The sequence below is a fragment of the Propithecus coquereli genome, unplaced genomic scaffold (genome assembly GCF_000956105.1).
Source record: "Propithecus coquereli isolate 6110/MARCELLA unplaced genomic scaffold, Pcoq_1.0 Scaffold273, whole genome shotgun sequence".
Lineage (NCBI taxonomy): Eukaryota > Metazoa > Chordata > Mammalia > Primates > Indriidae > Propithecus > Propithecus coquereli.
This window is the reverse complement of record NW_012148319.1, coordinates 3,078,397-3,105,855: the sequence shown is the minus strand read 5'-3', so window position 1 is coordinate 3,105,855 and position 27,459 is coordinate 3,078,397. Positions and strand designations below refer to the sequence as shown.

Here is a 27,459-nt window from a genome sequence, read left to right as displayed (position 1 = left end):
AAATAAATAGAAGTAACTGAATACAATTACAAACAATATAATAAAATCTTAGTAAGTAAGAGTGTATTTGGCAGTTTTTAAAGAAATCAGTAAAAAACGAAATGGAAGAAAGATAAACTACTCTATAAATTCACTAAAAATACTAAGAAGTTCATTTTGCTGTTTCATAACAAACTATTTTTGCAACAATAACTACATATTGGCATAAATAAATAATTTATTCCTGAAACTTACCAATTTTAATAAAAGAAAACACCTACTTCATAATTTTTACTAGGTCATTTTAAAAAAATAAGGAACATAAAAGCTGCCAATAATTCCATCACCAAAAATCAAAAAGTATTTAAAAATATTTGTACTCCTTTTCAAAGTATTTTTTTTAACACAGTTGATTGATGGTACAGAATATGAAGCTTTGTCTTTGTTTTCCCTTAGCATTGCCAAGTCTTTAAACATTCCTCATAAAAAATTACTCATTTTGAATGGAAAAAAGTAACCCCAACAGTGCATTAATCCCAAGAATCAATTCATTTTAATTAAAGTCATGATTTCTCTGATACTCCATTTCCCAGGAGGGGGAGGAGAGAATAAATTATTTTTGATATCTTACAATAAAAACCAGGAAGTCTGGTTTCATTCCAACATCAAATGAGTGGGTGAGAAAGAGTATTAATTTACTACCAATACATTATCTCCATCCTGTGGGCTCCTTCCCCTAGTATATATATACCCACCATAAAAATTATAAATTGTACCACAAAAATTATGTCAGCTTTCCATCTCTTAACTGTTTAATGAAATGTCCTCAGCAACTTCACTTACTCAACAAATATTTAACAAACACCTATTATGTGCCAGGCCCTTTACTCTCACACTGCGTATACATGAGTGAAGAAGAAAAAAAAAAAAGACAGGCCTCTTCTCTCAAAAAACTTACAATCAATCTAGAGAGAAACAGACAATAAACAATAAAATTTTACATTGTGAATTACATTAAGTGCTAAGAAGGAAATGACCAGGGTGCAGTCACATGTGCAAAGTATAAAGATTGACAAATACAGAGATTTTCTAGAATCTCAATCCCCATTCCCACACCTCCTTTTTAAATATAAGTTTATGTAAGTCTGGTCCACTTTTAAAGGCTCTAGGAAAAAGCAACATAACAAATGTTAGTCTAGGCCACTATGAAATAGTTTTATTATCTGAGACAACTGTTAGTGGCATATTACACTCATCCATTGTTTTGCCCTCACTTTTTTTCTCTTCCCATCCACTTCACCCCTTTTTAAAATCTTCGTTTCATCTTTCTCACTCTTTCTCAGGATTTCAGTGAAAGACAGCTTAAATGGAACCAAGCCCTGGTTAACAGCTTTCAAAGCTAAAACATCTGTGACCCTTAATTTAAGTTCAAATATAAATGCAAGCCATGCAATAAGGCATTACACAAAATTTTAAACTTTTTACAACTGCTAATAACTCTGTAACAACAAAAAAAGGCATTAACATTGATTTTATTTTGAGGCAGCAAGGCTGGTTGCTCATACATTTAAGCAAGAACACAGCTACATAGGTTTTATGAAAATTAACACAACTGTCCAGCAATAGTGGACTAGTTAAATCAACTATGGCCCATACACACAGAACATAGCTGTCAGAAACAAGTGAGGATGCTCTCTATTAGCAGGTTTTGAATGATTAGCAAGGTACGTTAAATGAAAAATGTAAAGTGAAAAATAGGGTGTATAGTTTACCACATGTTGCATCAAAAAGGGAGGAAAATACATATTTGCTTATATCCACTGGCATAAAGAAACACTAGAGGGATGGACACATACAGTACTAAAAAAAGTGGTTTGTTACCAATTCAAAGGTGAAGGTACACAGGATCACAGTGAGTACAAGACTTAATTTTGAGCCATGTATTATTTATTCAAAGAATAACATTAGGAGTTTAAAATTTTTTAATCGGAATTTTAAAAAATCTTTTTACAAAGTTTAAGGTAACTGGTATTGACTTGAGATAGCATTACATATTGGTCAAAAGCAACTCGGCAGTTCCTGGCTTTATTACCTATCTTATTAACTGTTTAATGTTGATAAAGCTATTTAACCTCTCGTTCATGTTTCCTTCTCTGGAAAATGGAAGTAACAGTTACCTATGACAACCAGTTGGTGCAAAAACACACAGAAAAGTATTCATTAAATGTTAACAAGTGTTACTAATAGTTCTTTTAATGGACATGTAATGCTTTCACCTAAGTATCAAACACCACAATGTATTTCAATTAAATCCAACAAGAAGTCCTAGTATATTCAAAACCAGTCAGTTCCTGTTAACAGTGGCTTCAATGTACTAGAAACAGAAAAGTGAAAGTAACAACTACAAAAAAATAAAAGTGCAACAACTTAAGCATGTGCAGTGCAAATCAATGCAATTACAGAAAAGGGAGTGACGTATTACTAAAGCTTAAAATGCAAATAAGAGTGAGGAGGTTGAAGGGAAAGAGGTGGAGCCATGGATTATACCAAATCATTAAAAGCATTTGGTCATGTAGCTTACTAATTTCAAACCTGATTAATAATCACAATCACCAGATAAGCATTTTAGAAACAGATTTCTCTCAGACTACTGAATCACAATGACCAGAGATGGAATCTGCATTTTTAAAGCCTCCCAGGGGATTATGGCTGACTAGGTTTGGGAGCCACTGCAGGTCTCATTCCTTTACAATCAGAGACTTTGTAAGTACTCCCAAATAAATTTAATCACTGCCTTTGGTAGGGTAGCATCACTGGAAGGAGAGCCAAAGGCAAGATGATCTTAAAATTAGTCTTTCCTATGGGCCTGGTTTGGTGGCTCATGCCATTAATTCTAGCACTCTGGGAGGCCGAGGCGGGAGGATAGCTTGAGCTCAGGAGTTTGAGACCAGCTCTGAGAAAGAGCGAGACCCCGTCTCTACCAAAAATAGAAAAAACACTATCTGGGCGTGGTAGTGCACGCCTGTAGTCCCACCTCCTCAGGAGGCTGAGGCAAGAGGATCGCTCAAGCCCAGGAGTTTGAGGTTGCAGTCAGATAAGATGATGCCACTGCACTCTACCAAGATGACAAGAGCAAGACTGTCTCAAAATATTAGTCTTTCCTTTAGATTAAGCCACTGAAGAACCTTTTTTCTTTTTTTAACAAGAGCACAAATCCACTTTTATTTATTAACTTTTCATTAGAGTTTTCATACAATACCCTTGAAGGGTATTCTGTGTCCAATGGCCTGAGCAGGAAGGTTGCTTCAGAATTTGGCACAAACCATGCCACTGTATATCCAGAGGCACAAGTTATCTTTTCCCAGATTACTCTGATTTTGTTAGGTTTGCCACCAAGAGTCACTGTGTTGTTCTTTGCTTTCTACACATAAGCACACCTCTTGCCCAAAGAGAATTAAATTTCATCTCAGGCATAAATAAAAATAAAAAATCAATTATAAGAAGAGCTGTGTGCTCCCTTTGGTTCCAGAGACCTCACAGTCAGCAAAAATGGCCTTGGAACACAGCCTTCCAGATATGTTTGCCTTTTAGAAGTCCTATTCCCAGCAGGCCTCCACAGGCTCCTACCTAGTAAAAAGAGTATAAAAACCTTTTAAAGGTAGACATATAGTAACTGTTAAACATAATAACAAGTAAATGCTGGCTGCCACTTAATCAACACTTACTCATAAATGACTGGAAACAATGCCCAACATCATTCCACCTAAAAACAAAGTAAAGGTCAGGAGGAAGGAAATACAGAGAATATAATTTCAAAATGTGCAAAAGATCTGAACAGACCCCACACCAAAGCAAACAAGAAAAGCAAGCATATGAAAAGATGCTCAACATTGTATTTCATTAGGGAAATGTAAATTAAAACAAGGAGATACTACTGCACACCTATCAGGACAGCTATAATCCGAAACACTAACAACTCCAAATGCTAAAAGTGGAGCAACAGGAACTCTCATTCATAGCTGGTAGGAATGTAAAATGGTACAGCCACTTCAGAAAACTGTTTGGCAATTTCTCACAAAACTAAACATACTCTTACTATATGATTAGCAATCACAATCCTTAGTATTTATCCAATTACTTGAAAATTCATGCCCACACAAAAACCTGAACATAGTAGACTTTATTTATAGTTGCCAAAACTTGGAAGCAACCAAGATGCCCTTCCAAAGGTGAAGGGACAAATAAACTGTGGTATATCCACACAGTGGAATATTATTCAGCCCTAAAAAGAAATACCAAGCAACAGAAAAGACATGGAGGAACTTTAAATGCACTGCTACTAAGTGAAAATGCTACATACTATTAATATGTGGCTCCAACTACAGTCAGCCTTCTGTATCTCTGGGTTCCCCATCCACACGTTCAATCAACAGTGGACTGAAAATATTTGGGAAAAAAAATAAAAAATAACACAATACCAGCCTGAGCAAAAGAGAGACTCTGGCTCTACAAAATAGAAAAATTAGCTGGGTGTGGTGGCACAGTGCCTATAGTCCCAGCTACTTGGGAGGCTGAGGTGGGAAGATCGCTTGAGCCCAGGAGTTTGAGGTTGAAGTGAACTATGATGACACCACTGCACTGTAGCCAGGGTGACAGAGAGAGATCATGTCACAAAATAAATAAGTAACACAATAAAAAATAATACAAATTTAGAAAACAAAGTGTAGTAACTATTTACACAGCGTTTACATTATGTTAGACATTGTAAGTAATCTAAAGATGATTTGAAGTACACTGGAGGACATGTGTAGGTTATATGTAAATACCACATCATCTTATATAAGGGACTTAAGCACCTTGGGATTTTGGTGTGGGGGGAATGTCCCGGAACCAATTCCCCAAGGATACCAACGGACTATATATGACATTCTGGAAAATGAAAAAGTATGGTGGGGGTGGGGGGCTATGTAGGAATTGTCTGCTCTTTCTGCTCAATTTTGTTGTGAACCTAAAGCTGCTCTAAAAAATATTGGGGCAGGGGGAGGCATATGCGTGCACACAAGAGCAACCATACAAAATTTGGAGTCAAAAGAAAATTAATTTAAATAAATTTAAAGGGAAGGCATTTTGCAAAAAAAAAAAATAAAATAAGTAATAAAAATATATTCCACAGTTGAAAAAAAAAGTAAAAGTGGTCCCGGAACCTTCCTACATTTCTGGTATGTAAAATAGCGCAACTGCTTTGGAAAACAGTTCGATGGTTCCTCAAAAAGTCAAACATGACCCAGCAATTCTACCCTGGGTATGTATACAACCAGGAGTATTGAAAATGTATGTTCACACAGAAACTTTGCACATATGTTCACAACAGCATTACTGATAACAGCCAAAAAGTGGAAACAATCCAAATGACTATCCACTGACGTTTAAACAAAAATGTAATATGTCCATACAAAAGAATATTATTCAGCCCTAAAATGGAATGAAATACTGTTACACGCTAAAACATCGGTGAACTTTGAGAACATCATGTTAAGTGAAAGAAGCCAGTCACAAAAAAGCCACATATTATGTGATTCCATTTATAAGAAATGTCCAGAAGGCAACACCCCACAGACAGAAAGCAGATTGTCAAGGGATGGGGAATTTAGACTAACTGCTAAAACAGGGTTCCTGTTTGGGGGTGATGAAAATGTTCTGAAATTAGACAGTGATGACTACACAATATAGTGAATACACTAAAAATCACAGCAATGTACATTTTAAAGGGTAAATTTTATGTTATGGAAATTACATCTCAATTTCTTAAATTTTTTAAAAACTAAGGGTGGCCCTTGATAAATTAATGTTCCTAAGCACTAACATCAACAGCTGCTAATATCACACACAAAAACAACCAATTGTTGTGTGCCTTCCGATGGAAGACCTCATCACCATCTGTAAAGTAACCTTGCCTCCCAAAAAGATAGAAGAAAATAGACAAATTCCAATCAAGCCCCTAGATCCAACTATCCAAGTTATAAGGAAAACAAGCAGGACAACAGAATGTGTTAAAGTACACCACAGGGAAGCACTCAGCAAAACCCAGACTCTGGGAACCTTTACAGGACCAATAACTTGATTTCTTCAACAAAAAATGGCAAGAAAAAGAAAAGAAAAAGATGGAAAGGGTCCCAATCATAATGCATTATTTAGAAATAGATTCAAACAAACTGTTCAAAGATAAGTTTGAAAACTGGAAATTTGGACACTGGATATTTTATAATAATATTAAGGAATATTAAAAATTCTTCGCATAAAAAATATGTCTTAAAAATTTGCTATACAACTACAATAATGACATTGCAGTTGGCTTTTAAAGCCCTTATGTTTTAGATATATACTGAAATATTCATGGATAAAATTATATGATTCTGGGCTTTACTTCACAACAATTTGGGATGGGGAGGAGTGGATAGAAGTACATGTGAAACAAGACTGGTCATCAGTTGTTACTGTTTAAGATGAATGACAGGTTTATGAATGGCCAGGTCACAATACTAGTTTTCTAATATTTGCAACTCTCCATAATGAAAAATTAAAGCAAGGTGATATATAATACAACCAAATTTACAATATAGAGGATAAATTGTTAAGAGACAGGCAATGGATGGAAGGAAACTGTTAGATTACCACAGAGGATTCAGGCAGGAACAGCACCCTGAACTAAGACAGTGGTAGTAGAGAAATGAAAAACGCAGATTAAATCAAGGTTATTTCCTTAGTTCAGTGCTCAGGCTTCATGGACATTGTAAGCAAAATTTTCTTATCCATTTTTTGTTTAACTAGAAGAGGCTCCACAGTTTTCATCGCATATACAAAGGAGACTACAATCCCAAATTAAAAATTACTGAATTAGAATATATTTTATGATAGTGGCTATCTATATTACATAGCCCCTTAAATCATTATAATCCAGTTCATACACTTTCAACAAAACTCTTTCTTTCCTGCTTAGACCTTCTGCTAATGGCATTGTTTCCAACTGGAATGCTTTTTGTATGGTTGGGTAATCCCCATACTTCAAATCTAAAAGTTTACTTTTAAGCACTTTTTGAGAATTAAATGAGCTAAGATATATATTGAAGAACTTAAAATGTTTGGTATAAACAGACAGTGCTCAATAAATATTAGCTATTATCTGAAAGCCCATTATATATAGGTTTCCATCACCATTTATTCTCTCAGCATTCTAATTTGTCATTTATAACATTTTATTATTTCTAGAGTATAAGCTCCATGAAGGCAAAGTCTCTGTTTCATTATACACCCAGCACCTAGCACAAGGATGCCTGCAAATATATTCACTGAATAAATAATTACGATAGAATCAATAAAACTCAGAGATTGAACATCTACCTCGGGGAGGATCGACTAGCCTCTCTAGAATCTAGTGATGGCAAGGACAGTAATAACAGTAATGATGACAGGGAATAAAGAAGAATGAATAAGTGCGTTATGACAGAGGGAAGAAGCAAAAACTTAAGATGAACTAAATGAATGTATTTGAGGTAGAAAAGTTAAACAGGAAATTAAAAATACATATGGGACATCAGGAAGCCAAAAATGTAGACTGGTTAAGAACATGGCCTCTAGGGCTGCGGTCCCCAACCCCTTGGCCACAGATCCCAGGAACCCGGCTGCACAGCAGGAACAGAGCCACAGGTGAGCCAGGGAAGCACTACCTGCACCCACAGCCACTCCCCATCGCTCACAGCCCCACCCAGCCCCGCCCCCTGTCAGATGGGGGGGGCATCAGACCCTCATAGGAGCAGGAACCTCACTGTAAACTGCACGAGAGGGATCCAGGTTGCCGCACTCCCCAAGAGAATCCAACTCCTGCTGATCTGAGGTGGAGCTGAGACAGCAACGTCCCCCCCCCCCAAAAAAAAACATTGTCTTCCACAAAACCGGTCCCTGATATCAAAAAGGTTGGGGATTGCTGCTCTAAAGGGCCTAAGTTTAAATCCCAGCTCTGCTGCCTCCTAGTTGCATGATCTTGGGCAAATTATTTAACCTTTATGCCTCAATATTTTAGTGTCAGAAAAAAGAAAAAAACAATTTTACCAACTTCACTGAGTTGTTTTGAAGATAAAATGAGTACATGCTGAAGCACTGGAATAACACTTGGCAAACAGTAAACAATAAATGTTAGATATTATTGAGATAGTAAATGGTAGCTAAAATCTGATTTCAAATTAAATATATAGTATGAAAACATAAAAGAGAACCAGAACTCCAAGTAACAACTGGGAACAAAGGAAAAGAAACATGAAGAAAAGTGGTAAGTGGACCAAAGGGAAAAGAGAGTGAAAGCAAAAGGAAAGAATTTTGAGGAAGAATTATTCAACACCATAAAGTGTTGATTCAGTACATATATACAGTCTGTAAGACCACAGTATTTGGCAATCTGAAGGTCACTACCAACAGAAAAAACAGGGTTCTACAAAGTTCAGAAGAGAGTTAAGGACAGAGTATAGCAAACAGGCAGACTATAGACTGGAGTTAATGGGTAAGTAGAGGAGAATAAAGAGAATGCTTCAGAGATCAGTGGTCCCCAAACTTTTGTTTTTAAGGGCTTGAAAAAGCAACATGGAAAGTGACATTAGGTTGTGGACTCTTAATTCTATCAAAAAATTTTAACTATATTATCATCATTTGAAATAGGAAACTGCACCAAAAATGTATGAAGACTAAAAATCCCAGAATAAAGGGGAGCACCTTTATGAAAAATACTACACTGTTCTGATTTTTTTTGTAATTTCATAGTAAATTCACAAAAATCTTGTCATGGGAAAGGCACCAGGATTTGCAAATCACTATTCTAGACCAGCCTTTGAAAACCTTGACAATAAAAAGTACAAGGGAAACAGTTCAAGTTTTCTCCCCTTAAAAATGAAAAACTCAATTTATGTCTAAGCAAAGTATCTCCTATTAACTTAAGGATATTTAGGTAGCAACATCTGTCACATTATAACCAATCTGTATGCCAGAGTGTGCAAACAAATTTTTTACGTTTGCTGGAGAATCAGTAGTTTTAGAATGTAAGCTCCAGGACTACATTTTCTATGTATTAGCTATGTCAAATCCTTACAGTTCGTAGACAAGCATTTTGGATATACCATAATATGTAAATAAAGTATATTTATATCATTTAATGGTATATAATATACCATTTATACCATATAAAGTATATTTATACCATAAAATATGCCATAATATATAAAGTGTATTTATTACATACTAATAACTACAGAAAAAAAATATCAGGACATATTTGTAATATAGTAACACATAAAGTAAGCCTGGCACATCATGAAGGCTCAATAAAGCTTTATTAAAATGCATGCATGTGGTATGTGCCACATAATGCTAGACAAACTATGTCAGATTCCATATCTATAAAAAAATGCTAAGACAACAGTTTACCTGGTGGTTGTAAGAGTGGTGGTAAGACCATACACTGGCTTTGGAATCAGACAGACCTGGTTCAAATCTCAGCTGCAATACTTTATAGCTGGGTAACCTTGACAAAGTTATTTAACCTGTAAATTGTCTCATCTGTAAAATAGGAATACCTACCTCATAAGTTTATAGTGCTATTAAATAGCAGTTACAATTTTTATACAACATGAATTATCAAAATCCCACAGATAGTCCATTTTTTTTCAAGCCCTAGAACAAATCAATCCAGATCTCTGGAGGATAAGAGGCCTGTACATTTTTTAAAGTTCCACAAGTGATTCTGACAGGCACTCCTGTTTAGAAACCTTCATCTTAGAGCCTCAGTATCAATGCTTTACCTGAATCCAAGGTAAAGGAATCATCACAGATATAAAAGAGCTTTAAGACAAGATTCTTTAGTTTAGTTGGAAGTTTCTCAGACAGACCCCTACCTTAAAAGTCTTCTATTCTTTCTCATAGAATACAATCACACAGCAAAGTTCCCTTTTAGTATTTTTTCCAAAGCCAGAGAAAATGATTCCATATTAAAATTTTACATCAAAATCAGGTATATCTTAATCTCTTCATGTTCATTATTGAAATTATTCATAATTATTTCAATAATTTCAATTATTCATAATTATGAATCATTTTAATAATGAACACTTCAAAAATATGTGTAGATGAACAGTGTATCCAGTGCTATATATAAGAATAAGTAACTTGTCCTATTTCTATGTTATCTTTCTTAGAAATAAGTTTACAGTTAAAATCCATTGATACTTCACTGAAACTCTTCCTTAAATTTTTCATTCAACATACATTTTAAAATATGTATCTCACAAGGAATCTTACTAAAGATTGAAGGTACCTAAAGCAAACTCAATATTCCAGAAGTAAACATGAAACCCTATTAACTCAATAAAATATTTTAAAGAAATGTATGGCACAAAAAAAAACCCACAAACATGAATTTTTTATTCCAAAAGAATCAGTATCAAATAATGAAAATCTCTATAAAAAAATTAAGAGTCCAGAAACACTGTAGGACTTCTCCAAAACACGCAAACTTAGAATGGCTATATTATTAATAGAACTACTGTGCCAATAGTAGATCAACTGAAAACAAGCAAGCAAAAGGAATCTTCTTTAAAGGACTTTTCCGTTCCTGTGAAGGAGAGAACTGGAAGGGAAAGCAAGGGCTAGAGCAGACAATATGGGCTTCATTAACATACAACAGGTTTTACTAATTCAGACACAATTAACACATTTTCTCAGCTACACTGTTAAAGCTTATTGAAAAGTGTTAAATCCAAAACTTGCATACCACAGTACAAAGGTCAAAAAACTTTAACAGGGAGTGGTGAAGTATTATTTAGTGGGCCCAAGCCTTAATGCATTTGTCAATGCAATTTTTAAAAAATAAATGCTTTACCAACTTTGCTCACACAGAAAATTAAGTTTGTAGCATGGAGTAGCAGATAAGTTGTATACCAACAGAACTCTGTAAGTCCCAAGTATTTTAAAGCAGACTGTACACAAGTTAAAAGAAACAATTTTGACTAAAGCTTTTCAAAAGTTATTTTTTTTTTAACTTTTAAAAAGTTTTAAAAAGCCCAATAGTATATCAAAGCACAATTCTAAAACGCTCAATTAACTAACGGGTGTTATAATTTTTTGACTTCATAAAGTGTCAAAATACACAAGTAGTTATACTTTTTAAAAGTTGAACTTCACCCACTTTATGGAGTCAAATAAGTTTACTAGTTCAAAACCAAACTAAAGAGACTCAATTTGTTTGAGGACAACCTCTCTACGATAATCCAATCTTCCTTTTTTCAACACCCTATTTTTCCTAACTATTCACCGTAGGCATACGACATCTATGACAGCGAACAATACTGCTTACATCCTAAATAGTAACAACAGTTTGAAGAACAGGTGCAAAACGATTTAGATGCACGCTTTCTTCTACTAAGCCTAAATCTGTCTTGGGAAGGGATTTAAAAATAAACACGAATACCCAAAAAAGTTAATAATCTTTTCCCAAAAAATGCAGCAAAGTTGAAGTCCAAGATATGAACCGTAAACTAACAAAGTCTTTCAAAAGTTAGGTAAGGTAGCCTATCAAAGGTTCACATCATGAGAAATGAAGTCAGGGCTCAACTATGAAGGGTCCCCAGGACATTTAACTTTGCTTATGTGTGAGTTAGTAACGTGAGCCAAGTACTTTTACTTCGAGCTAACATTAAATCTTTTCTCAGTTGCTTTACAGATACAGCACAGAGAGTCTGATTTGGCTTTTTATAAGTAAAGAAGGGGATCTGTAGAGCTAGGGAGAGGTCTAGTGAAGGGTACTCCAAAAGAAAAATTCAGTGTTGAAAGCGTTGATGAGTCACTAACTAGGGAATAACTAGAGAATCCTAGTAAGGCAGCATCTCAGGTAAGAAGGTACTTAAAGTTGACGGTGGGAAATAAAAACTTCACAGATCAGCAGCAAGCCATTGTGCTTGGTAGCAGCCCTGGAAAGCAGCGTGGCTGTCAAGGGGCAAGTGCGTACCAAATCGGAGGGAGGGGGGCAGACATGCCAAATAGGAAAGGGGGGGTGGTCCGGGAAAGGTGGTAAGATGCCCATCCCAGTTCCTCTCTTCAGGTTCTTCATCTAAAGAAGAGCAAACAAAAGCAAACTCCGTGCCCAACAGCCCCAAACCGGACTCTCTCCCACAGAGAGGTGCTCGGCCCCAAGTCCCGGAGGCCCGGGAAGGCCGCCTCCGGAGGAGCCCCCGCAGACGCCATGCTAAAAGCCAAAATGGCTGCCCCGAGGAAGCCCGCACCGCGTAGCTAGAGAGGGTTGGGGAGCAAGATTCTGCGGGAAAGGGGGAGGGGGACTCCAGAAAAAGCCGTTGCCAGGACCATCACCCCGGAGCAGCACAGGTACGTTCCTCTCGGCCTCCCAAGGCGCGGGCTCCAGCTGAGGGGAGTCCCGGCCCCACCCCCCCGGCCGGGAAGCCTGCCGCCGCAGCCGTCCCGCACACCGACCCCAGCGAGGTACCTGCAGTTCGGCCCGCTCCACCTCCCAGTGCGCCCGCTCCATCTCGAACCGAGCCCACTCGTGCTGGATGTAGTGCAGTATCCCTGGTATAGTGTACTGCTGCGGCCGGGACAGCTCGGGGCCTGCCGCGGGACCCGCTCCCTCGGAGGCCGGAGGACCTCCGCCGCCCGCAGCTCCGTTCCCCCCTGGCGAAAGGCTCAGGTTCCCCGCCGGTCCCTGCGGCTGCCGGGGAGGGGCCGCCATCCCGGGGCCGCCACCACCGCCTCCGGCAAGCTCGTCCATTGTGTATGGGGCCCCGGCCGGGGCGCAGGGCAAGACGCCGACAGCCGGGGGAAGGGCTGGAGAGGGTGGCCCCGCGCTGGCGGCGGGGTGGAGGCCGGCCGAGAGAGGGGCGGGGAGGGGGTCGTTGCTGTGTGCCTGCCGTGGGTCAGAGCAGGGAGCTGCCGGCCGCCGCCATTACAATCCCTCCTCCATCTGCCCGTCTCACTCACTCACTTTAGGGGAAGGGGGGGCCACAGCGGGAGGGGGAGAGGGGGCAGGGTTGGGAAGGGGATAGACGTAGGGCCGTCGCTGCCGCACAGCATGCCGGGTAGAGAACGCCGCTGCCGCCGCATGCTTAATAGCCAAATAGAGTTCGGCCTCACCCTACGCAGGCGTACTGAGAACACACTCCGGGTCGCCGTTAGAGGGCGGAGAAGGAACTCAGGCCCCGCCCCTAGACCCGCCCCCAGACGGGATCCGGCAGTCTGGCGGCGGTTACTGGACGTTGGGGCTTGGACTCTGGCTTTTGGGAGTGAGACGGCCCTGGGCTTCTTGGTTATCAGTTTCCTGCGCGCAGGCAGACCCCAGGCGCTGTTTCCCACCAGGGGGTCTCATCCGTTTGCCTGCCTGCCGAGCTGGGTATTAAGCTGACTGGTCGCTCTGTCCGGCCGCAACCCGTCCTGAATTCCTGACGTTTTTTTCGCATTCTTTGCGTGTTTCAGGCATTCCCAAAGGGTCGGCCCTCTTTCTCTGTCCGTCCCTCGCTCTATCTGTGGTTTCTTAGCACCAATTTCTGAGATTTGAGAGACGTTCTCTTTTGGCAAATAGCCCAGATCCTTCCGCACGTGGTGACTGATTCTTCATCTCCGTGTCGAGACCAGGCTTTGGTCCCATTTCTGTGCGCCCGGTCGCCCGTCGTAACTTGTTCCACTTTGTGTCCCCTCTTCTTTCCTATTCTGGGATGGGTAGTGTTTTGGAGGGTTGGAGAGGAGCAGAGGCGATGGTTTTCATTTTTGGGGGGGAGAAGAGAAGGTAGTGAAATCCTTTAGGTCTTGATGATGGTGGGCAAAAGGAAAAAGATAATTTTGAAGGAGACTGACTAGACTAACAATTTGACGTTTGAGACGTGAACGAGCTCACAAATGTTGTCATTAATGGCAGAATATTTTGATCGAAATAAAAAATAAAAGTATTGCAAATACAATTTAAAAACCTAAATGAACGGCTAAAGATGTTTTCCTGGGTCTTCAAATGTTATTTGAGTGAATATAATATACACATTAGAAGACAAGGTTAATTTTTTAAGTACTGTAGTGGGTATTTTTATGTGCTTAGTTTCCCAGGAAATATCCTAATACACTGGTAAATTTCTAAAAGTTAATTTAGCTAATAAACATTCCGTTGAAAAATAGGATAAAAATAATATTTAACAACATAAGGAAAAGAGGTTCAGTAATTACAGCATACAGGAAAACTGCATATAAAATCGGTTGCATTACTTTTTCTTTCTTCTCCACTGCAAAAGCTAATAAAATTTTCACTATAGAGTAATAGCTACCGATCACTCAGGATGTAATTTCAAACACATAAAGTAGTACGTGTTACTTTTTTTTTTTTTTTTTTTTGAGACAGAGTCTGGCTCTGTTGGCCTGGCTAAAGTGCCGTGGTGTCAGCCTACTCAAGGCAACCTCAAACTCCTGGGCTCAAGCAATCCTTCTGCCTCAGCCTCCCGAGTAGCTGGGACTACAGGCATGCGCCACCATGCCCAGCTAATTTTTTCTGTATATATATTTTTAGTAGAGACGGGGTCTCGCTCTTGCTCAGGCTGGTCTCAAACTCCTGACCTTGAGCGATCCACCCGCCTCGGCCTCCCAGAGTACTAGGATTACAGGTGTGAGCCACCACGCCTGACCTGTACAAGTACGTTAATGGAAAGCCAATTGGACTTGTTATCCATGCTGCCATTTTTTATTTCTATATGAAATGAGGTCTTAGTCACAGTACTACTGCTAAGAACTATTTCTCCATATTATTAAAGTACTATTTCTGCATTTTAAAGTGATCAACATACAACCTGTTTATTCATCTTATTCCTTTTTGGGAGGCTTGCTCAAGACCCATACATATTCACTAAGAAACATTTGTGAGAGGTTGTGGTTGGCCTGCATGATGATAGCATCAAAATGAGAACGGCCTGGTGTGGTGGCTCACACCTGTAATCCCAGCACTTTGGGAGGCTAGGCAGGAGGATGGCTTAAGGCCAGGAGTTTGAGATTAGCCTGGGCAACATAGCGAGACCCCTGTCTCTACAAAAAAGTATTACAAGTTAGCCAGGCAGAGAAGCGCATGCCACAGTCCTAGCTACTCAGGAGGGTGAGGCAGGAGGATTGCTTGAGCCCAAGAGTTTGAAGCTGCAGTGAGCTATGACAGAGCTACTGCACTCCAGGCTGGGTGGCACAGTGAGAACCCTGTCTCTTAAAAAAAAAAAAGAGGAACATGCACACTTATATTTACCACTGGTACCTCAAGCTCAAGGAAAGACTGCATTTATAATCCCGTTTTCCTTCCCACCTATCCTCAAAACAAAAACAAAACCTCTGCTTCTCTTTTTGTTATCATTACTACCTTATTACGTGGTTCTACAAACCTGAAGCCTGAAGTCATTCTAGTACCTTTGACTCAGCCCCCATATCCAGTTCCCTTCTCAGTAACATCCTATCCCATGTCATTCCTCTGCTTAAAATATTTTAGCAATCTCCAAATTTAGAATAAAGTCAAAATTTTAGCATATAGAGGTGCTTCAAATTCTAGATGCATCCTATCACCTAATCTACCATCACACCATCATGCCATCCCATTCTTCTCTCCAGTCAAAAACTACACTGTTTTTGGTCCCTCAAATGTATGCTGTTTGATACAGTAGTGATTTAACACATTCTGTGCTGCATTGCCCTTCCTTCCCTTCTTCCTTCAAAACTCAGCTCAGGCATTAGCTTGTCCAGGAAGCCTTCCAGATCCCTGAATTAGACACCTTGTTCTATTCTAATAGCATCCCGTATTTATCTTTTTAATACTTCTTACACTATATTTAAATCATCTTTATATTGGTTGATAACACTCATACTAAACACTATGAAAGCAAGACTTGCACGTAACAATACGTTTTTGCTTTGCTCATGTGTTTTTTAAAAATTTCTTAATTGGCTACTATTTTTCAGATATTCTGCTAGTTCCTGGTGATCCATTGTGAGCCAAATGGACATAATCTCTGCCCTCACAGAGTTTCTAGACTAGTTTTAAGCAAATTACTTAGCACCAACCAGCCTGGCGTCCTCAATATCTGTCCAGATCTGTCTTAAAACTACCTTTTTTAACTTCAAGTGTGCTCCTTATTTCAAGAATTCCAGTTAAACATGTCTGCATTCACTTTAACCATGGTTTTGTAAATGTCAATAATGCAGTCCTTGGCTATGTTCTTTCTAGACCATAGAGTCATTTATATGCAGGATTGCAGCTTCATAGAGGGGCAGGGCCCATGCCCCAGTTGTTTGAAACTGTACCCCCAATGTCAAGGAAAGGGTGGACCCCCAATAAATGTTTGATGAATAACTTAAATTTAGACTAGACTAATATGAATATTTTCCCTTCAAGTCAATAATTTTTATTAGTTTTTGTTGTCATTATACCAACTGTCTCTTAAAGTTCAATGAACGGAACTGCCGAGTTTTAAAGTAAAGGACACCAAGATTTTCTTCTTTGTTGGGAGAATGTTTCATAAATTATTTTTGTGCTTTGTGTTCATGACTCCTGAGAACACTGCAGTGAGCTTCTAGAATCTTGTCCTCTGTAGGTAATGAGCTTTCCCAAACCACATAATCACCTGCAACTCACCTAATTGGAACTCTGTCCCTAAACTGTGGCTGAGTCATTTCCTCTTTCAGTCTCACCTTTGAAACTTCCTATTTGTGCTGTCCTTTCATCAGTCCTGTTCATTTCTCCTCTGTGCCCATAGATTCTCCCAGTTTCAGTCTACTGCTGATGATCTTCAAGAATGTTTATAAATGCCATCAATTTAGAATTCTAGGTGGTTTTTCTTTCCTATTAGCTAATCTTAGAAACTATGTGCTTGTTCTGTTTTTGACCAAAGTGGGACTTGTCATATTTCATATGCATATATTAATGTCAGCAAAGGTATCTTAAGGAATTCCAGGCTTTTAAGTCAGGAGTAGATAAAACTCAGGTGCCTTCTTACCACTTATTCTAATACCTGATGTTCAAAGAGGTTTGACCCTGTATTTGAGAAATATATAGCTCCCTGTAATTACTCATCTGAACATACAATTTTCTATCTTGCTGACTATGTACCTGGCATCCTTCTGCCAAAGAGCTCAAACCGGTTCACAAACACTAATCTAATCCCCTTTTACATCATCTGCAAAGGCTGTGACAAGTATTTTTATCTCCATGATGAAGAGAGAAAACTGATAGAGTTCTTGGTCACTTCAGCAAGTCCTGAGTAGAATAGGAAGTAGTTCTCACTCTTACATCAGTGAATGTATATATGTATTTGGAAATAAAGTCTTCTTTCACTATTCTATCTCCTACTGTCCTATGATGAATGGGTTCAATATAACTGCCTCTGGTTTCCAAGTCGTTTACATGTTTGAAATTATTTTTAGATAGTTTCACGGTAATTCAGTCACTTAGGGAAATGACACAGTGTTTACTTTTGTAAACAGAGACAGCAGGCAGATATTAGAACCCAGAGAAAGAGCTGACATGTGTTCGAAAACCAAAGGAGCAAAATGTATAACAGGCATGGAACAAAAAAGGAGGAGGCATCTTTGACCTTCACCATGTTTTAACCTTCCAAATAAGATGAGGTATTTACTTCTCATTACAGTAATTGCCCATGGCTAAGAAAGTTGTGGAAATACGTGCACGGCATTTGAACCATTCAGGATAATATATTGTGTGGAAAAGGAAAAGGACCTTCACAAATTATAAAAAACAGACACCAAAACCTTTAGGACACTCAGCATGCTATATAAAATTCTAGTCCAAGTTCATTCTGGAATTGTCTCCTGGGTAATATGAGTCAGAAAAAAATAGGCTGTGATGATAATATATAATAGCTAACACATAGAGATGTCAAAATGGAAAAGAAAAAAAAATAAAAAAAGATTGCCTGAAGCCAAGTCCCTCCTGGACATTGGCTAAGAGTGAACAACTAGGTCTGTAAACATGAGAACAAAATGACTGGAAAATGTGACTGAATGGGAAACTGCCAGAGCTTTCCTAGGTAGTAATTTAACAGGCTTGGTTTGTCTCCCATTGGAGCAGCAGGGGAGAATGTTCAAAAGAATGATACCAGACATGGACACCTGGCCCTGGAAATCTATGCTAGAGTCAGTGCTCCCTTCAAGAATGTTTTAAATTGGCATAAATTCACAAAAATGTATTTTTTATAAAAACATATTTTTAAATAATGGTAAACTTTAGTTTTGTCTTTCTATTAATAGGCTAACCTAAAGTACATGACAATTACCTTACCAAAAAAGACATTGAAGAATTCTTTAGAGACATTGAAAATAACTCCTACCGCTCTTTGTTTCTTTTGTTTTATAGGTTGTCGTATAACAATTGGATATTTTAAATTGTGTAATAGACTTTTTTTACTTTTTATTTTGAAAAATTCGAATCATGCAAAAACAAAAAAAAAAAGACTCTAATGAATCCCATTGTTAACAGTTACAAGATTTTGCCATGCTTATTTCACCTATGCTACTTTTTTTCTATGTGAGGAAACTTTTAAAGTAAATCCTAGACATATTATTTCACTGGTACATACTTCAAGTATCTTTAACAGATTAAGAGCTTTTTTTTTTTAACGTGCCATGATACCATTATCACACTGATGAAATTAATGGTGATTCCTTTATACAGCATAATCCCCAGTCCATATTCTATTTCCCCTGATTATTTTAAAAAAAAACATTTTTTTAAAGAGTTGGTGATTTCAAATCAGGATCCAAACAAAATCCGTGTTTCATTTGGTTTTGTGTCTTTAGGTCTTTTTATTATTTGCCTCCCCATCATCCCTTATCATCATGCCATTCATTTGTTGAAGAGACCAGGTTATTTATCCTCTAGGATTTCCCATATTTGGCTAATTGCAATTTGGCAAAATAATTTTGGCAAAAATACTTCGCCATTGGACATACAATGTACTTCCTGTTGCATCACACCAGGTGACACATAATGTCTAGTTATCTCAGCAGTGTTACTAAACTTGACCGGCCTGACCTAGCTGTTGTCAGCCTTACCTAGCTAGCTAGCTATTAACATACATATTGTGGTCTATCCTCTCAGTGCAGGGCCTGTCCTTCCGCAAAGGAGCTTCCACTGGGTGTTTCTGGGAGCTTTAGGGTCCTGGATGGAGCTTCCCCTTCACTCCTTGGCAAAAGGGACCCTACCAGGCCTCCTCCCAGTTCCCACTGTGGTTCTTAGGTTCACACTTACTCTAGTGGGGCTTCTTCCTTTGGGTGATGACTTGGTGGTGATTTCTGGGTTCTTTGGGGCTTGTGACCCTCACAAGTCCTCATTTTCTAACCTCTACTTCTGCCAGGACATGCGTGCGTGCGCTCTCTCTCTCTCTCTCTCTCTCTCTCTCTCTCTCTCACACACACACACACACACACACACACACACACACACACACGACCTCTACTCTCTACCCTCCGCCTTTTCTAGTTGCAACCTTGGTTTGGCCCTGCCCAGTGGTGTTCTAGAGTTCCAGGGGACGGTTTTTTGCACCTGTTTTTTGGTAAACATGTTGACTGTGAATGTGTTCTTTTGCTATTCTGGTTGCTCTCACTGTTTTTGTGAGAGGATCCCAAAACTACTCTGCTGTCATCACCCCTGCTTTCTTTGCCTCTCCTCACTCTTGCATTTTTATATTTTAAATTGCCTGCTTTTTAACCTTAAGTTGTATATTATAGCCCTGCTATTGAAATATTTTTATCTGAAGCAATTGTGACATTTTTACTATTTCAAAAATTGTAAAATATAAATGAGTATAAATTTAAGTATGAATATCCTCTGGGCAACAGTTGGATATGCTCTTGTCTGACAACTTTAATCTCCTATTTACATTTTTAGCAGGAGCTGTAACATGTTGCTATACTTCATTGTGAAATTCAGAATAGAAAAAAGTGCTTCTGGGCTAAGGGCAGCCAAGCAGGCCGTGGAAGAGCTCTGTTTTCTACCCTGACATCTGATCCGAATGAGAATGGTACCAAGTTTACATCTGTAAACTTGCCGTGGACATTTGCCTGGTATGTTTCATTAGAAGTAGAAAGGGAGATTAGCTCAACTCTCTAAAAGAGCAAATCAGACTTAAGAATTGTGGAAGTATTAGATCCAGACACAAATGTTAAACACACCATAGTGAATGTAGTAATTTGAAATTTACTGTCCTAAACTTTCACATTATCTGATTGATCCACTTCTTAGGCATTTTAGGCTCCTGTTGAGATCAACTAAAAGCAAATAATCCGTTAGAATTGCACCTTTTGTGATATGCTCTAGGGTCTAGATCAAAACTACCAAAACATGCATATTAGCCAGTAAAAGCTTTTGTGTAGAGGGTACAACGGGCCAGAGCTAAATTGACACTAGTGCAAGGGGACTGACCTTACGCATCCATGGTCCTATTATAACCATCCCTGAATCACTAGTCTTGGGGCAAACCCAGAGGTAATGAGCATTGGGGGAGAGCACAGACTTTGAAGCCATACTAACTGAACTTGGGTCCTTCCTCCAGCATTTTCCTGATTGGCCTTTGGCAAGTAACTAAGTTTTCACATCTGAAAAGTGGAGATAAAAACAGTCTCTAACTCACAGGGCTATTAGCAGGATTAAATGAATGTAGGTAAAGTGTTTAAAACAATGCCTGGCACCTAATAAGCACTGTGTAAGCATTTTCTCTTGTTATTATCCTCTTTTCCTGAGTTGGTAAGTTAGGTATTATTAGCACATTATATTACAAAGAGTGAATAATGCCTTTCAAGTTATAGCAATGGGGGGACTTTCACAACTACTATCAAACATTGGGAGCATTAATTACTCATTTAAGTTAGTTGTGGCCATGTCACTCACAAAAAAAATCCTGTCAGGTAAGTAAACTGATCCCCAAATTGAAGTTTAACACAGTCATTTTTGTGTTTCATTTCTTCTTGTAGAGCTATGAGCTGCAAAAATAATTTATTATTGGAACCCAAATTTTCTAAGTGATATCTTCAGGCCCTAAAATATCAACATAGCTTTTTTTTTTTTTTTTTGTTTTTTTTTTTTTTTTTTTTTTTTGAGACAGAGTCTCACTCTGTTGCCTGGGCTACAGTGCCATGGGGTCAGCCTAGCTCAGAGCAACCTCAAACTCCTGAGCTCAAGCGATCCTACTGCCTCAGCCTCCTGAGTAGCTGGGACTACAGGCATGCGCCACCATGCCCGGCTAATTTTTTATATGTATATTTTTAGTTGTCCAGCTAATTTCTTTCTATTTTTTTTAGTAGAGACGGGGTCTCACTCTTGCTCAGGCTGGTCTCGAACTCCTGAGCTCAAACGATCCGCCCGCCTCGGCCTCCCGGAGTGCTAGGATTACAGGCGTGAGCCACCACACCTGGCCTAATGTAGCTTTTTAATAGAGCTTGATTTTAACTCAGGAAACACTGTATTTAATTAGGAAGATCTTAAATGCATAACTGTAGTTTCGTAGTATTATTTTCTTGTATACTTTTAGGAAAAAATTCACATGGTAATTAATTTTTCCCCAGGTAATGTGAACATTACAGTAAAAGACTTCATAATGGTGAAACAAATTAATTGCATATAAATTATGGAATGATTATTTTACAGAAAGTCTCCATAATTCCAGAACTATACTTAAATTCATTCAATTCATTTATAGTTAACTTGTCAGAGATATATTTTCTGTAAACTGAGATTCCTCTGCATCTCAGTGAAATTTTGTTTGTATCTTCTATAATACAAAACTATAGGAGCCATAAGTGAATCAAATTTTAATTCTAAATTCCTTTAGTTTGATTTAAACTTAAAATCTTAAATCTGTAACATTGCGCTTGACCCTGTAAGAACATTCATAGACCTGTCATTTGAATCCTAATGCAATGCAATTAGGCAATCACTACCCTTCAGAAGAAAAAACTACACTGTAGAAGAAATATATCTTCATATGTATTCACAGTTTTCATTGACAATCAGATATCCAATAATAATTTTAAAAAATTAAGCCAGGAGCGATGGTGTACACCTGTAACTTCACCTATCCAGGAAGCTGAGGCTAGAGGATAATTGAAGCCCCAGGAGTTCCAGACCAGCCTAGGCAATATAGCAAGACTTTGACTCAAAAAAAATTAACAAAATTAGATAACTTAAGAAATACAGAAGCTAAATATATCAGAATCTAGAACATCTGGGCCAGGTTCCGTGGCTCAGACCTGTAATCCCAGCACTTTGGGAAGCCAAGCTAGGAGGATCACTTGAGCCCAGGAGTTCGAAGCTGGAGTGAGCTATGATCGAGCCACTGCACTCCAGCCAGGGCAATAGAATGAGAACTTGTCTCTAAAAAGAATCTAGAACATCTGGCTTGAAATATTTCTGATTTGAGAGGGGGGAATTGATTCACCATTTAATAGGAATGGGAAGTAAGCCATAGTAATTCTAGTTCTCTTCTGGAGTTCTTCCTTTGTAATATCACATATATCACAGAGAACCATTGTAACATGATAATAGCAAGTCCTGAGAAGATTGTAGCCATAACACCTCTACAATCTCTGGTCCCTGCTCCCTTTTCTCTAAAATTAAGATATTGGGGCTGGTCTGAAGGTAGTGAGTTATCTCAGTTGGTTGTTCAGTCAGTTACAGATCTAACTCCATGTTCTACTCTTCCCCTTTTTTACTACTGCACTTGACTAGTCTCAAAAATAGATAAGTAAATAAAATTAAGATATTGGATTGCCTAGTTGATCCAAAAATTTGGCCAGACTAAGTGGCTCATGGCTATAATCTCAGCACTTTGGGAGACTGAAGTGGGAGGATCACTTGAGGCCAGGAGTTCAAGACCAGTCTGGGTAACAGAGAGAAACCTTGTGTCCACTAAAAACAAAAAAATTAGCTGGGTGCAGTAGCTCACACCTATAATCCCAATGCCTAAGGAGACTGAGGTGGGAGGATCACTTGAGACCAGGAGTTGGAGGCTGCAGTGAGCTGTGATCATGACACTGCACTCCAGCCTGGGCGACAGAATGAGACCCCATCTCTTAAAAATAAAAAAAAAATTTGATGAAGAGTTTTTATCACTAAGCACAAATATTTCATTTTAATGGCTAATTTAGAATAAGATTTCCCACACAAGGGTTTTTCTTCTGTATTTCTAACCTGCCCACATTTTGTCAAGTGGAAATTTAATTTAAACCTATTTTAACATTATTTTAAATTTCAAAATAAATTATCCTTGGTAGTAAAACCAAATAGAAGAAAAGTAATTTTAGAAGAAGAAATTTCATTTTGATTTTGAAAGATAGACATTGCTATTTTCATTATGTCTAGTGGGGGAAGCTCAAGTCTGCTTGCAAACAGCTTTTCTATCCTAAGAGTAGAAGATAGAATACAATGGTGCAAGTTACTTTCAACTTTAAGTGTGGGGAACAGATACTAACAACAACACACGCAAACATGCATACACACAGGCGGCCACACAATCCAGCCATTACCAGTTTGTACCTTTAAACTGTTCATACTCTGACCATCACCAGATCCTGATAGTTCCTCTCTGGGGGGGGGTGAAGGACTGTCTACTCTTTAATCTCTCCATCCCCCACTCCACATACACAGAGATGACTAAGAAATAAAAATAAAACAAGTGCTTTCAATCAGACAATGTAATGGTCTATTTATAGTGTATAAATTCCTCATCCTCAGTTTTTCTATTTAATACCCAGCCTGAATCTTATTGCTGTAAAGATCTTTAAAATTTTTCAGTTTGCTCCCCTAATTTATGATAGACAGCCTGATACTTGACTTCTCCAAATGTACAGTATCTACCCTTTTCAGTAAAACTTCTGGCTTGTCTCTGCTTTATTAATGTGTATTTTAAAGTTACAAATAACCATACTTATTTGGAGTTATACTGTATCTTGGACCAAAATTTGATCAGACTTTTTGGTCAATTTACCAAAATAGCTTTGTGTCAGGATCTGAGAGTCACACAAAGCTTTGGGAATTTTTCAGATATACTGCTAGAAAAATAGTAGACCAGACTATTACAGTTTATTCTCAAAGTATTTTCTTAATTTTTCTACAGAACTGGTAGCTTCAAAATTTCCACAAACCCTGAATTTGATTGGAATTTAACATTTTAAAGCGTTTTTAAAACTATTTTAAAACTATTGAAGTAAAAAAAAGCAACACACATACAAATATGTTTAATGCCAAGTTAATAAAATATGGCTGAAATATTTGTTGACCCAGGGATTTAACAGAGAGTAAAAGTCCCAGCAGAAGCTACTTAAAATGTATTCTCTATAGTGGTAACATCTGGGTTAAAAAAAAAACTGTACTGTGAGAGAGAGAGATTTTGAGAGAGAGATTGAGAGGGGTGTCATGGATGGGGAAAAATGGCAGAATGGGTGCCAGGTTTCTTGAAGTCAAATTTCAGTAATCTTGGGATTGTCATAGAAGAATCTGTTGGGAAGAGAATCTAACCTCCACTGGACAGGAGGATGAGAAGAGGAGGGGCTCTCTTGAGTGCTTCACATTTTCCTTATCTCATTTAGTCCTGACAATAACTGTCTGAGGAAGTTAGCATAATTCCCAGCTGACAGATGAAAAAACTGAATTGTAGAATTCAAGTAAATTCTGAGGCAAAAAAACAACTATTTTAGTGTATAAAAATATATATATTACAAACTCTGAGGGAGGTGCTCCAAATTAGATGAAAATCTGCTACTGACCATTATTATTTCCTCCCATTTAAGGATGAGAAATTCAGAAACAGCTTACTTGGAAGCTGATGGGATGAATCAATATGGTGTGGCAAACACAATCTAGCAGTGGCTGTTTCCATGTTTCCTGTGTTTGGGCCATACTGAGTAGATGATCTCAGCACATCCATTTTGAAAAGCTGCACATATTTAAAAGAAATGTGACATTTAGAAATCTCACAATAAATGAAATAATGGCTTCATTATTTAGAGTAAACATTTATTATACAGCTGGATAACTTTGTAAAATTATATAATTCAACTCAACATTTTTAAAACTGTATGTATGTGACACAAAAAGTAACACATCTCTTAAAACTTCGAAATGTAAAACAAAGTAACAGTAGAGAATAAAAAATTGCCCCAATCCTAAAATGCATTTTGCTATAATCCTTCCTTTTCTGCTTATTATTGCATAGTAGCTCTGGACTTTCCAAAGATAGGATTTCTTGATAGACGCTCACAAGTGCTCCAAGGAGTAGGATGAACACATTTTATGTCTATTCTTAATGAGCCAAGTACCATGCATTTGATTCGGTGGTCCTGTCAACCTAATGTGTACCAAGGGTACCTCTTCACATCCTCTAAGATAGACCTTGTGAAGAGTATCGGGTTTGGAGCAGACCTGGCAGTATATTCTTTATTTTGCGAGAAGTGTCTTCTGTGATCTTTTTTTAAACATCTAAAATTACCATGTCTATTGGCTAAAAGAAAATAGGAAGAAATAAAGTATAAACAGTGAGAATAGAAATAAAAATGAACCCCATACCTAAACATCTGCATTATACTGATAGAAAGTTAAATATTTAAACAATACAACCAAAAAAGTATACGTAGATTTATATACTCAGGCACACAAACAAACACTTTTCACCTTAATACAAATACTTATATCTCTCTGACCTTTTCTTTTAAAAAAAAAATGAATTTTTTATTTGGAACAATTTTTTATTTATAAAAGTTGCAAAGATAGTGCAGAGAATTTTTGTATCCCCTCACCCATCTCCCCTAATGTTACCATCTCACATTACTGTGGAACATTTCTCAAATCTAAGAAACCAACATAGGTAGCATTATTATAACTAAACTCAGACTTTGTTCATATTTCACCAATTTTTCCAGTAAAGTCCTTTTTCTGTTCCAGCATCCCCTCCATAATAAACATTTATTATACAGCTGGGTATTATGATACTGCATTTAGTCATCATATCTCCTTGATCTTCTGTAACTGTGACAGTTTATCAGTCTTTCCTTGTTTGTCATGACAGTGACACATTTGTTGAATACTGGTCAGATAGAGTGTCCCTCAGTTGTCTAATGTATGTTCTCATGATTAGAAGGAGGTTATGGGTTTGGGGGGAAGAGTACCGCAGAGATGAAGTACCCTTTCTTTTCATCACATCACATCAGGGATACACAATATTCACATGACATCACTGGTGACATCATCATTAGGTTAAGGTCGTGTTTAGAGGATTTCTCTACTGTATAGTTATTTTTTCTGTTGCCATACTCTGTTCTTTGGAAGGGAGTCACTTAGTGTAGCTCACCCTCAAATAAAGCTTCACCTCCTGGAGGGAAGAATATCTACATATATTATTTGGGATTCTTCTATCCTATTTATTTATTCGATCATGTATGTATATCAGTATAGTAGTCCCCCCTTACCTGCAGGGGATACATTCCAAGACCCCAGTGGATGCTTGAAACCAAAGGTAGTACCAAACCCTATACATACTGTACCATGTTTACTGAGATGGCTACTTAGTAACTAAGGGTAGGTAGCATGTACAGTGTGGATATGCTGGACAAAGGGAGGATTCACACCCCAGGTACGACTAAGCAGGACAGCATGAGATTTCATCACATTACTCAGAATAACGTGCAATTTAAAACTTATGAGTTGTTTATTTCTGGAATTTTCCGTTTAATATTTTTGGACCATAGCTGACCATGTGTAACTGAAATCATGGAAAGTGAAACCGTGGATAAGGGGGGACTACAGTGTATATATTCATATATATTTATTTTATACCTTGGGTTATATCCTATACTATGTTCTTCAGATTGTTCCAGCTTTGGCCATTGGGAACTCTTCCAGACTGGTATCTGTATCTCCTATCTGTATCTCTTTTTAACAGTTTTATTGAGATATAATTCACATACTGTACAATTCACCCACTTAAAGTGTACAATTCAATAACTTTTGGTATACCCACATATTTGCTCAACTATCACTACAACTCCATGCCTCTTAGACATCATCCCTAAACCCCCATCCCTGGCAACCCCGAATCTACTTTCTGTGTCTTTATATTGGCCTATTTGGGATATTTCATATAAAAGGAATTATGCAATATGTCATCCTTTGTGACTGGCTGCTTTCATTTAGCAAAATATTTTCAAGATTCCTCTGTCTGGTCTATTTTTAATCCTTATTTTTTAAAATTTATTTTAATAAAGACAGCATCTTGCTCTGTTGCCCAGGCTGGAGTACAGTAGCACAATCATAGCTCACTGCAGCCTCAAACTCACCCAGGGATTTAACAGAGAGTAAAAGTCCCAGCAGAAGCTACTTAAAATGTATTCTCTATAGTGGTAACATCTGGGTTAAAAAAAAAA

At 38.1% G+C, this 27,459-nt stretch overlaps 2 protein-coding genes across 3 annotated transcripts in view; one reads left to right on the top strand and one right to left on the bottom strand.

The window, feature by feature from the left end:
- STRN3 (striatin, calmodulin binding protein 3) overlaps positions 1-12,990 on the bottom strand; it is a 103,002-nt gene extending 90,012 nt beyond the window's left edge. Inside the window, exon 1 of one of the 2 annotated variants that reach the window (XM_012647889.1) lies at positions 12,515-12,990. In XM_012647889.1, the coding sequence (XP_012503343.1) occupies positions 12,515-12,796 (282 nt within the window). In that variant the 5' untranslated portion in view covers positions 12,797-12,990. The remainder of the gene's footprint in view (positions 1-12,514) is intronic. The other variant, XM_012647890.1, reaches the window with a different exon arrangement.
- Positions 12,257-27,459, top strand: part of AP4S1 (adaptor-related protein complex 4, sigma 1 subunit) — a 45,864-nt gene continuing 30,661 nt past the window's right edge. The window contains exon 1 of the mRNA XM_012647891.1: positions 12,257-12,396. The gene's annotated coding sequence lies outside the window, so the exon portion shown is untranslated. The remainder of the gene's footprint in view (positions 12,397-27,459) is intronic.